The sequence below is a fragment of the Chiloscyllium plagiosum genome, chromosome 3 (genome assembly GCF_004010195.1).
Source record: "Chiloscyllium plagiosum isolate BGI_BamShark_2017 chromosome 3, ASM401019v2, whole genome shotgun sequence".
Taxonomy (NCBI): Eukaryota; Metazoa; Chordata; class Chondrichthyes; order Orectolobiformes; family Hemiscylliidae; genus Chiloscyllium; species Chiloscyllium plagiosum.
In genome coordinates this window covers 49,842,250-49,859,064 of record NC_057712.1, presented here as the reverse complement: position 1 = coordinate 49,859,064, position 16,815 = coordinate 49,842,250, and the positions used below count along the sequence as shown (strand labels likewise).

The following is a 16,815-nucleotide window of genomic DNA, read 5'->3' as shown; positions in this document are numbered from 1 at the left end:
TCCATGCTACTTTCTTCCCACCCCCACCCTCCTCTAGCTTATCTTTCCACGCTTCAGGCTCACTGCCTTTATTTCTGATGAAGGGCTTTTGCCCGAAACGTCGATTTTGCTGCTCTTTGGATGCTGCCTGAACTGCTGTGCTCTTCCAGCACCACTAATCCAGAATCTGGTTTCCAGCATCTGCAGTCATTGTTTTTACCTCCAGCATCTTCTTGTCTGATATTAAATACCATGCCCAGAATGTCTTGGTTTGTGTGATATCTAAACATCATGCCCAGAATGATACTTAAACAAAATGGTCCTCAAATAATGCATTTTAAAAGAACAGACTCATCAGTATTCAGAATTCTGGACACGTTTCCATTAGTAGCAAGGGGGACAAAGTAGTGTAAAATCTGTCACAGATGTGCAGTGAAGGCAGTGTGGCAGAGTGGAGACCTTTTTTTGTTTTAAAGTCCAAGTAGTTCACTCAGTGTTAGGTGGTCAAACAGATGGCTCAATTTTGAGCATTTGAAAATATATTTCCAGAGGTCAAGGTTCTTCTCAGAAAATGTTATCGGTTTAATTTCTCCCCCTGTCAGGATTTGGCTAGAGAGTTGGAGCATGAAATCCATTCAGTAATTGAAACATTTGTGTTGTAGTAGAAGGCACTGCTATAAATAATTTCAGATACATACAACAATGTTTTGTTTAGTTTTTAATCAACTGTTTTTATTGCTGGTGGGAATGGTTCGGAGGAACGCAAGGACCAATATAAATCATATGCAAATTGTACAGAGCTCCTATCGATGTTTTTCTGATTAATATTTTCAAGGAAATGGCATGAATTGATTCTGTCCCACTGCCCAAGCAAGAGAGTACGTGGATGCTTTGATTTGATCTATTACTATCACGTACTGAGCTACAGTGAAAAATGTTGTCCTTCCTGAAGAAGAGCTACATCCGAAACTTCACTTTCCCACCTCCTGATGCTGCCTGGCTTGCTGTGTTCTTCCAGCCTCTTACTAGTCTACTTTGGATTCCAGCATCTGCAGTTTTTTTATCTGTAACTTGTGTGCTTTACAGGCAGATGGAACTATACAAGTACATCAGGCTAACAGAATGGAGCGCAGGATGCAGTGTTACAACTGCCTAGAGCTTGCAGAGAAAGATCAATATTAATATTTAAGAGGTCCATCTACAAATCTGATAACAGCACGGGAGAAGCTGTTCTTGAATCTCTTTGGACGTGTATTCAAACTTTTATACCTTCAGCCTGAGGGAAGAGACTGAAAGAGAGTATAACCGGGATGGGAGGGATCTTTGATTATATTGGTTGCTTTCCTGATGCAGTGGTAAGTATAGATGAAATCAGTGGATGGGAGATTGGTTTGCCTGATGGGCTGGCTATATTCATAACTCTATAGTTTTTTTGTAGTCTCGGGAAGAGCTGTTGCCATATCATGATGTGATGCATCTAGATAGGATGCTTTCTGTGGTGCATTTATAAAAGTTTGTAAGCATCTTTATGAACATGCAGGATTTCCTTTGCCTCCTGAGGAAGTAGAGGCGTGTTATGCTTTCTTGACTGTAGTATCAACGTGGGTAGATGAGGACATATTGTTGGTGATCATCACTCCCACGAGCTTGACACTCTTGACTGTCACCATTGATGCAGAGAGGGGCATGCCCTCCAATCCGCTTCCTGAAGTCAATGACCAACTCCGTCATTTTGCTGATATTGATGGAGAAATTGTTGTCTTTACACCATGTCGCTAAGCGCACCATCTCCTTCCTTTACTCTGTCTTGTCATTGTTTAAGATCTGACCTACAGCAATGGTGTCGTCAGCAAATTTGTAAATGGGGTTGATGTGGAATGTGGCCACACAGTCGTGTTTGTGTAAGGAGTATAGTAGGTGGCTTGCACAGCCTTGTGGGGCACCGGTATTGAGGATTATCGTGGAGGAGTGTTGCCTATCTTTACTGACTGCAGTTTGTTGGTCAGGAAGTTGAGAATCCAGTTACAGAGGGGTAAAGTGGCGACCTAGGTCGCAGAGATTGGAGATGAATTTATTTGGAATTATGATGTTAAAGGCGGAGCTGTAGTCAATAAGTAGGAGCCTGATATAGGTATCCTTTTTGTCCGGATGTTCCAGGGAGATGATGACTGCTGTGGACCTGTTGCTTTGATAGGCAAATTGCAACGGATCAAGGCAGTAGGGGAGGTTGGAGTTGATATGACCCATGACCGCCTCTCCAGGTAGGGAGGTTGGAGTTGATATGAGCCATGACTGCCCTCCCAAGGCAGGGGGGTTGCAGTTGACGTGAGCCATGACCACCCTCCCAAGGCAGGGAGGTTGGAGTTGATGTGAGCCGTGACCACCCATCCAAGGCACTTATAGATGTTAGAGCTTTCAGGCAATAGTCATTGAGATTACTACAGGGTTTTTCTTTGGCACTGGAATAATAGAGGTCTTCTTGAAGCAGGTGAGGACTTCAGATAGTGGTAAAGAGAGGTTGAAGATTTCTGCGATTAGTCCCACCAGCTAGTCTGCGCAGAATCTGAGTGCATGGCTGGAAACTCCATCCAGGCTGCTCTCTTCCTGTGGGTTCACCCTTAGGAAGGCTGATCTAGGGACTGCTGCAGTGACCAATAGTACAGGTGCATCTGAGTCTTTTGGGACAGATGACGTGGATTCACTGCCCTTCAATTCAAATTGAGTGTAGAGTGCATTGAGCTCATCGGTAGTGCTGTAGTTTTGCTCGTGATTCTGTTCGACTTAGCCTTTTAGCCTGTTATATCGCATAAGTCTTGTCACAGACAATGGGTGTCCATATGGTTAATCAGGGTCTTGAGCTTAGATTGATATTGCTTCTTGGTGTCCATGATGGCCTTGTAAAGGTTGTCACCCGACTTGGACATCTCAGACCTGAAATTGAGCAAGGAGTGAATCTTCCAGTTCAGCCATAGTTTCCGTCTGAGGAATGTTCGGATTGATTTCTTCGGCACAGTGGCATCTACACACTCATGAGTGAAGTCTGTAACAGTAGTGGCATACGTTTTTAGGTTGGCCACTGAGTTCTTGAATATGGAGCAGTCTACTGACTATAAGCAGTCCCGTAGAAGACCTTCTGTTTCCTCAGTAGCCCAAAACTGCACTTCTTTCTGTACTGGGTCTGCACGCTTCAGTTTCTATGTTTCTGGAAGGAGAACCACAGCGTTGTGACCTGATCCTCCAAACTGTGATTGGGGAATGAAGAAGTAGTTTTCTTTGATTGTGTAGCAATGATTAAGTTTGTTCAGACCTGCTGGGACAGGAGATGTGTTGATGATATTTTGTAACACATTCTTGGGGGATTGAAGTCACCAGCTACAATGAAAAAGAGAATTCCTTTTCAAGCCTGTTTGTAGCATTGTATAATTCTTCACTTCTGTATGGGGTGCGATGTAGACTGCTGTCAGGATAACAGAGGTGTATTCAGGAGGCAGGTAGTGTGGTTGGCATTTCAGTGTTAAAGGATCCAAGGAGCAGTGACTCACCAGGGTTACCACATCTGAGTACCAGGAGGTTTTGATTAGGAAGCAGTCCTCTCCACCCCTTGCCTTACCCAAGAATGCCAAGCAATCCATTTGGTGAACTGAGAAAAGGCACAGTCGAGTGTAGCGGGGGTGAGCCAGGTGTCTGTGAAACAGAGCATACGAGTTTATCAATTTTGGTTGGAAGGTGAGTCTAGCTTATTTTCAGTGGCTTGGATGTTTGTCAGAAATATGCTGGGGAGGAGTGATTTGAAATCTTTGACTTTCTGTCTCACTTCAAGTCCAGCACATCTCCTACATTTCCTGGGTAGGTGGCTGCTCCGGGTCAACCTTGGGCATCAGAGAGGGAAATCTGCTGCTGCAGAAGGTAAGTGAGTGCATCTGATAGGGTCCTGGGCACCAGTCGTGGCATTGAGCATTCTGGGCATGTCTTGTGGTCAAACTAATTGAGCCTCCTCATTGTCAGGTCTTGTTGCCATGCCAGTAAGGCCTCGGCTCCGGGTTTCCACGAGCTCAAGGAAGTTGGGCCTGCACGAGGCCAGTAGTCTTTGAACTCTCTGAACTTGCAGTTCCAGCGTGGGCAAGTTAAGTGGGTACTTTTGATGGGGCTCTGGGCACCACATAGCATGAAGGAGAAATAATGGGTTATCTCAAGCTCCACTTACCTGCAGGCAGGTGTACAAATAGAAAGCTTATATGAAACGTATATTAAAACCTGAAAGGTTTATATGAGTTTAAGATCATTTTTAACCAAAATTTACTTAAACTGTGCCATGAGCTCTGTCACGTTAGTTCAGAAATACATAAATTGGGAGGTTGGTTTATTAAGGTGCTGTTTTTGAAATCTGGTTCATTATTTTAGCTAGAATTTTTGAATGTTACTTATTTTTCTTTTCATCTGAATACCTTATGTTTCTAATAATAATTTTTACATGCATATAATATGGTTTATGTATTTAGAGAACTTTAATTCTTTTATCAGATGTGGATGTTGATGACTAAAATCAACATTTATTGCCTATCCATACTACTTTATGAGAACATGGTGGTGGTCTGCCTCCTTGAACCACTGCAGTTGTGTGTTGTATATGCATCCAGGGAAAGAGTTCTATGATTTTAACACTGCGATAGTGAAAGAACAGCAGTATAACTCATATGGTGCATGGCTTGGAGAGGAACTTGCAAGTGGCTAGGTTCCAATGCTCTGCTGTCCTTGTCATTCTATCTATATTATCTTTATTTTATGTGTAGGTGGGTGCATGTAAGTCAGTCTTTTCATGCATATAAGAGCACAGTTTAACAGATCCGTGGCACTCATTACACTGGGTGATATCACTCCATTGTCGAAGTGAAATTGATATTGAGGCTCCATGATAAAGTAACAAGGAAAGGATTATTTTAAAGTTTATTTCAATAGATTAATAAGTCGTGTGGATCATTTACTATAGATACATTATATTGTAAAGAAAATGCATACCACGTAGGCATAATTGATCAATAAAAATTGACAAAGTTGCCTTACAGGCTAATTAGTTGTATTCTGACAACATTGTTTTAATGTCATTAAATATTGCCTGTCAGTAAGTGCAACCTGCTCTTAATTTCATCTTCTTTAAAGCAAATAATTTGGAATTTCTAATGCAAAAATCACTGTATTACGTGGGTTATGATCTGCAGTATTTTATTTCCTCTTCAGTAACTGTCACGCTCTGTTCTTTCCTGCTGAGTGCACATCCAAGTGGTTGTAAAATGAATAGCTTTGCTTTGTTAAAAATGACATTTATTACAGCACCATTGGTTTCCTAGTAACTCAGATAGTCAATTTAGGGACCTAGAAACATATCTTGAATCCTTCCATTCTGATAAACATTCCAAGCAACATAATTTCTTTCATATTGTAACCATTTCTACTGAGTTGTGGCTATATACTCTTAGAAAATAAATTATTGCTGTTGGAAGCAACTAATATTCAATTTATGTATATATATTGGATCATAATTGTCACATCCTTAATTTAAAACAGAAAGCTAGGAGTTTTAACTCTAACTGTGCTGCTGTAAAATTAATTAATTGACTACTAAATGCCTTTTTTTGTTCAAATGCTTGAGATATTACTTTCCAAAGAATGTTTTTATAAGGGTATTTGAAAAATAATAACTTTTAAAACTCAGTGACTTCATATATGTTGTTGCAAGATTGATGTCAAGTAACATGGAAAATGTTTAAACTTAGACAGCACCATTTCTAATCATTTAAAGATGGATTAATTAATCACGAGAAAAAATTTGTTACAATATATACTTTTATGTTTTCGGACATGACAAATGTTTTCTGGCACGACAGATGTTTTATGAAGATCAAAATGCAAACAAGAAGGATTGATCTGGTTACTTAGACTTTACTATTGACATAAGCACCTTAATAAACCAACTTCCCAATTTATTTATCTCTGCACTATGGCGCCAGATCTCATGGCACAGTTCAAGTAAATTCTGGTTGAGAATGAACCTTTCAAGTATCAATATATGCTTCATATAAGCTTTCTACTTGTTCACCTGCCTGCAGGTAAATGTTTTGAGATAATGCATTAAATTTTTAGTGTGTGCTGGTAAGTAGTGTGATTGATAAAACTTTTTTTTTCTCATTTATCTGTTATTTGATATTATAGTTGGACTAAATTAAGCTTAAAGGTAAAAATGGCAGGCGATGCCAGACATGTGTTATGCTCCTCTTGCTCAATGTGGGAGCTCAGGAGCACGGATGATGTCCCTGACACCTTCAAGTGCAGGAAGTATGTCCAGCTCTTGTTAGACCGCATGATGGCTCTGAAACTGGAGAAAGGGAATGGGTGACCAAAAGGCAGAGCAAGAGCAAGAAGGCAGTGCAGGTGGCCCCCTGCAGTCATCTCCCTCCAAAACAAGTATACAGTTTTCGATACTGTTCTTTGTATGGGAGGGAGAATGCCAAGATTTTTCACCCAATGCTTTGAGATCTAAGTCACAAGTTTTACCTATGTATCTTTACTGTAAATATATCAAATACATCAAAGTCTTTCACAAGCAGAACATTTGGAAAATCATAATCTAATCAAGCAAAGCCAGCATGGCTTCATGAAAGAGAAATCTGCCTGACTATTGTATTAAAGTTTTTCGAAGAAGTCTTAACCAGAGTGGATAGAGGAGCACCAGTAGATATATTATATTTGGGCTTCCAGATGCTGTTCAACAAGGTATCTTTCAAAAGATTTAGTCATATGTCTGTGCTGTAGTCGGTAGAATATTGACTAACGGGTATGTGGAATGCACTGCCAGCGGTGATAGTAAAATCAGATGCATTAGGGATATTTAAGCAACCTGTGGATGAGAGTAAAATGAGAGGTATGTAGATTAGTTTGATCTTAGAATAGGATAAAGTGTCAGCATAACATCAAGGGCTGAAGGGCCTGTACTGTGCTGTACTGTTTTTCTGTTCTATGCTCATGCAGTCAGCTGAGGGTGGAATTTGATCCTGGGTCCCTGGCACTGTGAGGCAGCAGTCCTAGCCACCAAGCCAAGAGGTGAAAGGCCTGTACTTTTCTATTTTCTATGTTCTATTATTATGGATAGGGAGCAGGAGTGCAGATAAGGGTTTCTTTTTTGGGTCGGCAACCTGTAATCGATGGGATTCCATGGGATCAGTGCTGGGACCACAACTGTTTATACTGTATATTACTGACATGGGGAAGAAAGTAAAAGAACTGTTGCCAAATTAGCAGGCAACTCAAAATTAGGTGGAAAGGCATGTTGTGAAGTGTACAGTATACAGAGTTTACAGAGATATTGAAAGGATAAATAAGCGTGTAAAGAGTTGGCAAATGGAACATAACATGGGAAAAAGTGAAGTTGTTCATTTTGGAAGGGGGAACAAAAGAACAGTGTTATTTAAATGGATACCAACCAAAAAGAGTTGTCACACAAAGGGACGTTGGGTATTTGTGGATAAAGCTAGCACATGTGTAGCAGAATCAGGAAGACCAATGGATGTTGACCCTTATTTCAAGAGGGTTTAAGGATAAGAGGAGCGAAGTCTTATTGCAATTGTATAACATGCTGGAGAGACCACATCTGGTGTATTGTGAGCAGTTTTCTTTCCTCTGTCTAAGGAAAGATATCATTTCATTGGAGGCAGTTTAGAGAAGTTCATGAGAATGATTCCTGGTAGGGAAGGATTATCTTATGTGCAAAGGCTAAGCAGGTTTGGCCTCTGCTCAGCGGAGTTTAGAAGAATGTGAGGTGATCTCATTGAAACATATCACTGTTAAAATGCTTAATAGGGTAATGCTGAGAGGATGTTTCTCTTCATGGGAGAGTCTAGGACCAGAGGGCATAGTCTCAGAATAAAGAAGTGCCGATTTAAAATTGAAATGCGGAATTTCTTCTCTGAGGGTAGTGAGTCTTTCGAACTCCTTGCCACCGGGAAATGTAGAGGCAGAATCCTTATATGTATTTAAGGCTGTAATAGATTTGTGATCAAAGGTTACATGAAAATGCAGGAAAGTTAGTATAAGGAATGTCAGAACCATCATGATGCTATTGAAGCTAAACAGCGAATTCATGTTCCTAAATCTTATGGTCTATATCGTCTTACACAAGAGAGTGCCTATAAGAGCAAACCGCATTCAAACTATGACTTTCTCAGCAATCTGTATTATTGCAATAATTTGTTTTCATTAATAATTCATTGGCCCACAGATTCCATTTATATTAAAACATTTCTGAGCAGGTTTAAATTGACTCAGATCATGTGCACAGTGATGTCCCAACCCCTTAAACAAGATTTGAGTATTGAAAACTTATCCTGCATTGATTTCACTTCCCGTCTTCTGGATGCAGGTCTTACATACCTAGCATCAGACCTGCACTGAGAGTAAGTTACCACAGTACTAATTTGTCTGAATGGCAGAGCATCATCTTTGGGTTGAAGTAGCATTCTGTTAGTGGAATACACTACCTGCTGCTGCAGCAAAATAGCAGTGTTAAACAGCTAGCTTCGCCTGTTCTTCAAATATTTGAGATACCTTACATATGTGATATTGTGCTTAATTGCGTTTAACTTTGATATCTCATTAAACTGTTTGGTTGAAAATCTATAACATGCCATCAATTTCTCCAGAATTTGGTTTTACCCTATAAAACATTTTATTTGATCACTCAAATTTGTCAAATATAACTCCTCAGGAGGCACTAGAGCACTGTTGTTCAGTGCATTTTTTAGTTACTAATTAAGGGGATAGGTCTGAGGTTAGAGGAGAAAGGTTTAAAAGGAACCCGAGAGGCAACTTTTTCACACAGACGGTGGTGCGTGTATGGAACAAGCTGCCAGAGGAAGTGGTGGAGGCAGGTACAATTACAACATTTAAAAGGCATGTGGTAGAGGGAAATGTGTCAAATGCTGCCAAGTTTGACTAGATTAATTTGGAATAACTGGATAAGTTGGATTGAAGGGTCTGTTTTCGTGTTGTGTAACTCTATGACTCAGTCCAGTAGTCCAGTAGAAGAAATGGTGTTGCAGTAAATTTTCTCATAACTGTCCACTTTGTGTTCTATTTTGATTTTATGTAGCTGCTGACATATGCTTATATTGTGAACGAAATATGATGAAAGTGAACTTAAGATTGTTCCCTATTTTGCAGATTGCTCTGGGGATATTTTTCATCTTGGTGGCCCTTCTGTTCATCATTGCTCTTTTTCTGTCAAAGTAAGTTTATTGTGATTACTTCAGTATCGTTATATACACTAGCTTTTTGAAGAAAAGGAATAGATACTGACCAAAGTAATTATTATGTTATCTACAACAGTCTAAAGATATTTAAACACTTTATGAATTGAGATTTGTTTACTTTGCTTTGAGTTTGATGGATATGGTTCTTTAACACTGGAATTGGAAACTCATGAAGCAACGTTGCTATATTGATGTGAGAAACTGTAAAAATTGTAAAGCAAGGCAAATATTCAACATATATAAAATGATAAATTTCCTTGTTAGTGTGCCAAAATTACTTATTCAGCTTCTAATATAATTCCATTGAGGGAGGCAATGGAACATGTATAATCTGGGAAACAGGAAGCAGCAAAACCCTATTTTAATAGAAGGTTAGAGGAGATGGACAGTGAAGGAGTAGATGGGAAAGAAAGAAGAGAATCTCAAAGTGAGTGCTGAATAAGGAAAATCCATACCAGCCTTTCAGATGGGTCATAGTACCGAGCAAGGAGTATTGAGCCAACAGGGTGGTGAGAGAATCTGTGGATGGGAATTGCAGTAGATTGAGTAGGACGCAGGGAGTCAAGGAGTTGCTGTAAAGTGAGAAGATAAAGTAGAGTAGAGATACAAGGCTACTCTCTGAAGGACAACTCCAGAGAGTGGGGAGATAGCTGGCAATATATTTTGACAATAGAAAAGGTAATTGTATGTGGTGTTACTTGGTCAAACTTTGAATCAGCAAGATTGCAGATGAAAAACAAACTGGTTACTGATGGTCATTACTCATTGTGGGAAGGATTGGAGTGGGGGTGTGGGTGTTGACTGTTGACTCTTGACTTTTAAGTGGTCATCTGTCTTTCACCCACTAGGTCAGGTCCCAATTAGATCCCACCTCAACCTCCGTCTTTCTAACGAAAATAATTCTAATCTATTCAACCTCTCTTCATAGCTAGCACCCTTCATACCAGGCCACATCCTGGTGAATCTCCTCTGCACTCTCTCCAAAGCACCTACATCCTTTTGGTAATATGGCAACCAGAACTGTATGTAGTATTGCAAATGAGGCTGAACCAAAGACCTATACAACTGTAACATGACCTGCCAGCTCTTGTTTCCATATCCCATCCAATGAAGGAAAGCATGCCATATGCCTACTTGACCACTCTATCGACCTGCGTTGCCACCTTCAGGGTACAATGGACCTGAACACCTGGATCTCTCTGTACATTAATTTTGCCCAGGGCCTTTCTACTTACTGTGTAGTTCGTTTTTGAATTGGGTCTTCCAAAATGCACCACCTTACATTTAAACTTCATCTGCCATTTCTCCACCCAACTCTCCAATCTATTCTCTGACAGTCCCCTTCACTATCTGTTACTCCACCAATCTTAGTGTAATCTGCAAACTTGCTAATCAGACCACCTATACCTCCCTCCAGATCATTTATGTATATCAACAACAGTGGCCCCAGCACGGATCCCTGTGGAACACCACTGGACACAGTTCTCCCTTCCACTACTATTCTTTATCTCCTGTTGCCCAAACGGTTCTCTATCCATCTAGCTCATACACCCTCGACTCCATGCAACTTCACTTTCTCCATCAGCCCACCATGGGGAACCTTATCAAATGTCTTAGTGAAGTCCATGCAAATGACATCTATAGCCTTTCCCTCATCAATCAACTTTGTCACTTCTTCAAAGAATTCTATTAAGTTGGTAACTCATGACCTTACCTGCACAAAACCATGCTCCCTATCACTGATAATATCATTTTCTTCCAATGTAAATAGATCCTATCCCTCAGTATCTTCTCCAGCAGCTTCCCTACCACAGACATCAGGCTCACCGGTCTATAATTACCTGAATTATCCTTGCTACACTTCTTAAACAAGGGGACAACATCAGCAATTCTCCAGTCCTCCGGGACCTCACCCATGTTCAAGGACGCTGCAAAGATATCTGTTAAGGCCCCATCTATTTCCTTTCTTGCTTTCCTCAGTAACCTGGGATAGATCCCATTCCGACCTGGGGACTTGTCCACCTTAATGCCTTTTAGGATACCCAATCGTTTCTCTTGCCTCCTGCCGACTTGACCTAGAGTAGTCAAGCATCTATCCCTAATCTCAACATCCGTCATATCCCTCTTCTCGGTGAATATCGACACAAAGTACCAATTAAAAATATCATCCATTTTCTCTGACTCCATGCATAACTTCCCTCTTTTGTCCTTGAGTAGGTCAATCATTTCTTCTAATTCCCTCTTGCTTCTTATATACAAATAGAAAGCTTTGGGATTTTCCATAACCTTGTTTGCTGAAGATATTTCATGACCCCTTTTGGCCCTCTTAATTCCTCGTTTCAGATTGGTCCTACTTTCCTGATATTCTTCCAAAGCTCTAACTATAAATGAATCCCAGTCAATGTTGGGAAAATTAAAACCTCCCATCACCACCATCCTGTTGCTCCTTCATCTTTCCATAATCTATCTACATATCTGTATGTTTATGTCACATTCATTGTTGGGAGGCCTGTAGTACAGTCTCAACATTGTTACCACACCGTTTCTATTCCTGAGCTCTACCCATGTTGCCTTACTGCTCAAGTCCTCCATAGTGCCCTCCTTCAGCACAGCTGTGATATCCTCTCTGACTAGTAATACAACTTCTCCACCCCTTTTACCTCCCTCTCAATCCCACCTGAAACATCTACATCCTGGGATATTTAGTTGCCAATCATGCCCTTCCCTCAACCAAGTCTCAATAATAACAATAACATCATACTCCCAGGTACTAATCTAAGCCCTAAGTTCATCTGTCTTATCTACTACACTTGTAGCATTAAAACAGATGCACCTCAGACCACCTACCCCTTTGTGTTCATCATCTGCCCCCTGCCTACTCTTTCCCTTAGTCACGCTGACTTCATTATCTAGTTCCTTACAGGCTTTAGTTACTACCTCCTTACTGTTCACTAACCTCCTCATTTAGTTCCCATCCTCCGCCACATTAGTTTAAACCCTCCCAAACAGCGTTAGCAAAAGCACCCCCTCAGACATTGGTCCCAGTCCCACCCAGGTATAGACTGTCCAATTTGTAATAGTCTCACCTCTGCCAGAACCGGTCTCTATGTCCCAAAGATCTGAACCCCTCCTGCCTGCTCCATCTCTCAAGCCACTCATTCATCCTGTCTATTCTTTCATTTCTACTCTGACTAGCATGTGGCTCTGGTAGCAATCTGAGATTACTACCTCAGAGGTCCTACTTTTTAACTTGGCTCCTAACTTCCTAAACTCTGCTTGCTTTTTTACCTCTAACATTGACACCTGTATTCTCCACAACAGCTGGTTGTTCATCCCCCTCTTCAGAATGTCCTGGAGCTGATCTGAGACATCCCTGACCCGGGGAACTGGGAGGCAACATAACATTTGGGAGGCTTGTTTTCGACCACAGACCCGCCTATCTACTCTCTTTACATTTGAATCCCCTATGACTATAGCTATCCACTCTTTTTCCTGCCCTTCTATACAGCAGAGCCAGCCACAGTGCCATGAACCTGACTACTGCTGCCTTCCGTGCTGAGCCATCTCCCCACAGTATCCAAAATGGTATACTTGATTTGGAGGGAGATGACTGTAGGGGGCACCTGCATTGCCTTCCTGCTCTTTCTCTGCCTTTTGGTCACCCATTTCCTTTCTCCCTCAGTAATCCTAATCTGCGATGTGACCAATTTGCTAAGTGTGCTATCCACGACCTCCTCAGCATCACAGATGCCCAAAGTGAGTCCATCTGCAGCTCCAGAGCCGTCATGCAATCTAACAAGAGCTGCAGCTGGACACACATAGAATAGAACAGTACAGTGCAGAACAGGCCCTTCAGTCCTCAATGTTGCGCCGACCTGTAAACTATTCTCAGTTCGTCCCGCTACACTATCCCATCATCATCCATGTGCTTATTCAAAAATTGTTTAAATCTCCCTAATGTGGCTGAGTTGACTACATTGGCAGGGTAGGGCATTCCACGTCCTTACCACTCTCTGCATAAAGAACCTGCCTCTGATATCTGTCTTAAATCTATTACCCCTCGATTTGTAGTTATGCCCCCTCGTACAAGCTGATGTCATCATCCTCGGAAAAAGACTTTCACTGTCTACCCTTCCTAATCCTCTGATCATCTTGTATGTCTCTGTCAAATCCCATCTTAGACTTCTTTCCAATGAGAACAGACTCACGTCCCTCAGCCTTTCCTCATAAGACCTTCCCTCCAGACCAGGCAACATCCTGTTAAATCTCTTCTGTACCTTTTCCAATGCTTCCACATCCTTCCCGAAATATGGCGACCAGAACTGTACACAATATTCCAAGAGTGGCCGCACTAGCGTTTTGTATAGTTGCAGCATGATATTGCGGCACCGGAACTAAGTCCCTCTATGAATGAAACCTAGCACACTGTATGCCTTCTTAACACCACTATCAACCTGGGTGGCAACACCTCCTGCATGTGAAGGCTTCAGGGACATCAGCAGCATTTCTGAGCTCCCACATTGAGCAAGAGGAGCATAACATGAGTCTGCGATCTGCTGTTAGTTTTTTTCCTTTAAGCTTAACTTAGTCCAACTATAGTATCAAATAACAGATAAATGAGAAAAAAAAGTTTTACCAATCACACTACTTACCAACATATGATAAACATTTAATGGGTTATCTCGAAACATTTACTTGCAGGCAGATGTGCAAGTAGAAAGCTTATATGAAACATAAGTTGATACCTAAAAGGTTTATGTGAGTTTAAGATCATTTGCCATGAGATCTGGCACCTTAGTGCAGAGATACATAAATTGGGAAATTGGTTTATTAAGGCACTTATCTCAATAGTAAAGTTTAAGTAACCAGCTCAATTTTCCTTGATGCATTTTAATCTTCATAACATGTCTGTCATGCCAGAAAACAAAGAAAATACATGTTTGTAACTATTTTTTTCTTGTGATTAATTAATCCATCTTTAAGTGATTAGAAAATGTGCTTTGTCTAAATTTAAAAACATTTTCCATGTTACTGACATCTCGCAACAACACATTTTAAGTCACTGAGTTTTGAAAGTAATTATTTTTCAAATACCCTTACAAAAACATTCTTTGGAAAGTAATACCTCAAACATTTGTACAGAAAAAGCATTCAGTGCAAACTTGCACATTCTTCCTGTTGTCTGTATGGGTTTCTCCTGGGTGCTGCAGTTTCCTTCCATACTCCAAAAATGTGCAGGTTAGGTGGTTTGAACATGCTAAATTTCCCATAGTTTCCAGGAGTGTATAAGTTAGGTGGATTAGTCATGGGGAATGCAGGGTTACAGGCATAGGGTAGAGGGTGAGTCTGGGTGGGATGCTGTTCGGAGGGTCGGAGTGGACTCGATTGGCAGAATGGCCTGGAAGGATTCTATGAATGAGCATTATGACTTAGTGCCATTCTCTTGTTTTTTCCCCTATAATCCTGCACATTGTTTCTATTGAAATAAGCATCTAATGTCCTTGAATGCTACAATTGAACCTGCCTCTACCACACTTCCAGGCATTATATTCCAGACACTAACTGCGCACTATCTGAAAAAGCTTGTTCTTGCATCATATTTGCATCTTAAAATCTGTGTGATCTCCCGTTCCTGCTTCTTTTCAGATTGGGAACTGTTTCACTATTTACTTTTTGTCCAGACCCTGCTTCATGATTTCAAAAACTTTTATCAAATGTACAGTTTCTCCAAACATTGAGGTGCTCTTCTATTCCCAACTTCTCTTTCCTCTTTAAAAAAGGTTGACGTATTATTGCCTCCCAAATTTCTGCCCATCTTTCCTTAAAGACTATGTTTGTCTCTCTTCAGTCCGCTTTCAATTCCCTTGGTTTGAATCGGCCCTAATTAAAATCTTATTGTATAACATTGCCTTCTTGTTATTCCCTTGGTCAACTATAGCCACTTCCTACTTGTGTCCCCCATTGTCCCTGCTTTGCCCTGACATGGAAAGGGCTGTGCTTATTTACTATAAAATATCTCCTAACGTTTGGGTAATTCTTGCTGCCTTTCAGTTAAATCCTGTTTTGCTGACTCATTAGATTCCCCTAAATGTCCTGTGTTGTGTGCTTTGAATTGTTTTTACAGAAAAATAAAAGAGCATTTTCAGTTAAACTGCTATTTTTCTTCTTCAATATCTTACAGCTTGGATAAAGCACTCCATTCAGTGGGTTTTGATTCTGGATTTATAATATTTGAAACTAACTTGGCAAATCCTTTGAATAAGTTGTTGCTTGTTCTACAGATAGTAAGTATGAACATATTACAATACTGTAAAGTACATTACGTGGTAACATGCTGCAATAATTACTGATCATTTTCCTGTAACCAACTATTGACTTCTTTCTTTTCAGCTATTAGATCCTTACTAGTGTGTAATATTACTCTTGATATTAAAGGATAGTCTGCCAGCACCTTAGATTCCACCTATTTTAGGTTATTGCCGGTAGCTTGATTTATGTCCACACTGTTTATTTCCTTCTATGATGCATGAAATCCCATTTGCACACTTTATTCCCCTTCAATACCACTGAATTATATTTGCATTTTCGCTGATATTTAAACTTCTAAACCTCTACATATGTCCCTCTACAAATTTGAGACAGCACTAGTTCTCTCTTACTTCCAAGTCATTTATGTAGATCATTAAGAGTAGTGACCTCTGCACTAATCCAGTGAGACCATCATAGTGTCCTCTTATCCCTTTGGTGCAGCTCAATTTGTTTTCTTTCTGCTTTGGCTCATTTTAAATCAGCAAGTTAACTACCATTTCTGTCCTTCACTGCAATGCTGATTGATCACTGAGAAGGTTGGGGTTTGGGTTGAATAGTGGAGAAACACGGCTAAATTACCTAATTATGATTAGATTAGATTAGATTACCTACAGTGTGGAAACAGGCCCTTTGGCCTAACAAGTCCACACCAACCCTCTGAAGAGTAACCCACCCAGACCCATTTCCCTCTGACTATATCACCTAACACTATGGGCAATTTAGAATGGTCAATTCATTTGACCAGCACATCTTTGGACTGTGGGAGGAAACCGGAGCACCTGGAGGAAACCCACGCAGACACTGGGAGGATGTCTGTGTGGAGTTTGCACAGTCACCCAAGGCTGGAATCGAACCTGGGTCCCTGGTGCTGTGAGGCAGCAGTGTTAACCACTGAGCCACCATGCCGCCCAAATCATCTGAATTGAGCAACAATAATACCAAACAATGTGGCAGATGGATGCTGGGAATTGAATTGGCAACTAATTTAAATGAACCAACTTTTAATTGAGTGGACTATTTTAGCATTTCCATATAATTTCTAAACCATCATGGCCCTTCATTTCCTTCAACTCCAGTAAAATTGTTTAGCAAAATATTCCTTGCAAGTCCACACTAGCTATTTCTAATCATCTAATATCAAACCAAGTGTATTAATTTGCCCACCAACACCATCACCATCACATCCCCACAAACCAACCTGCGTTTATTGGTCCTCAGTGCTGCCAAG

General features: G+C 40.7%; 1 protein-coding gene across 1 annotated transcript in view; it reads left to right on the top strand.

Annotated features, from left to right (window-relative positions):
- The window catches only part of lmbrd1 (LMBR1 domain containing 1), a 273,681-nt gene that overhangs the window by 192,216 nt on the left and 64,650 nt on the right, over positions 1–16,815 (top strand). Inside the window, exons 10-11 of the mRNA XM_043681689.1 lie at positions 9,190–9,254; positions 15,460–15,562. Coding sequence (XP_043537624.1) covers positions 9,190–9,254; positions 15,460–15,562 — 168 coding nt within the window. The remainder of the gene's footprint in view (positions 1–9,189; positions 9,255–15,459; positions 15,563–16,815) is intronic.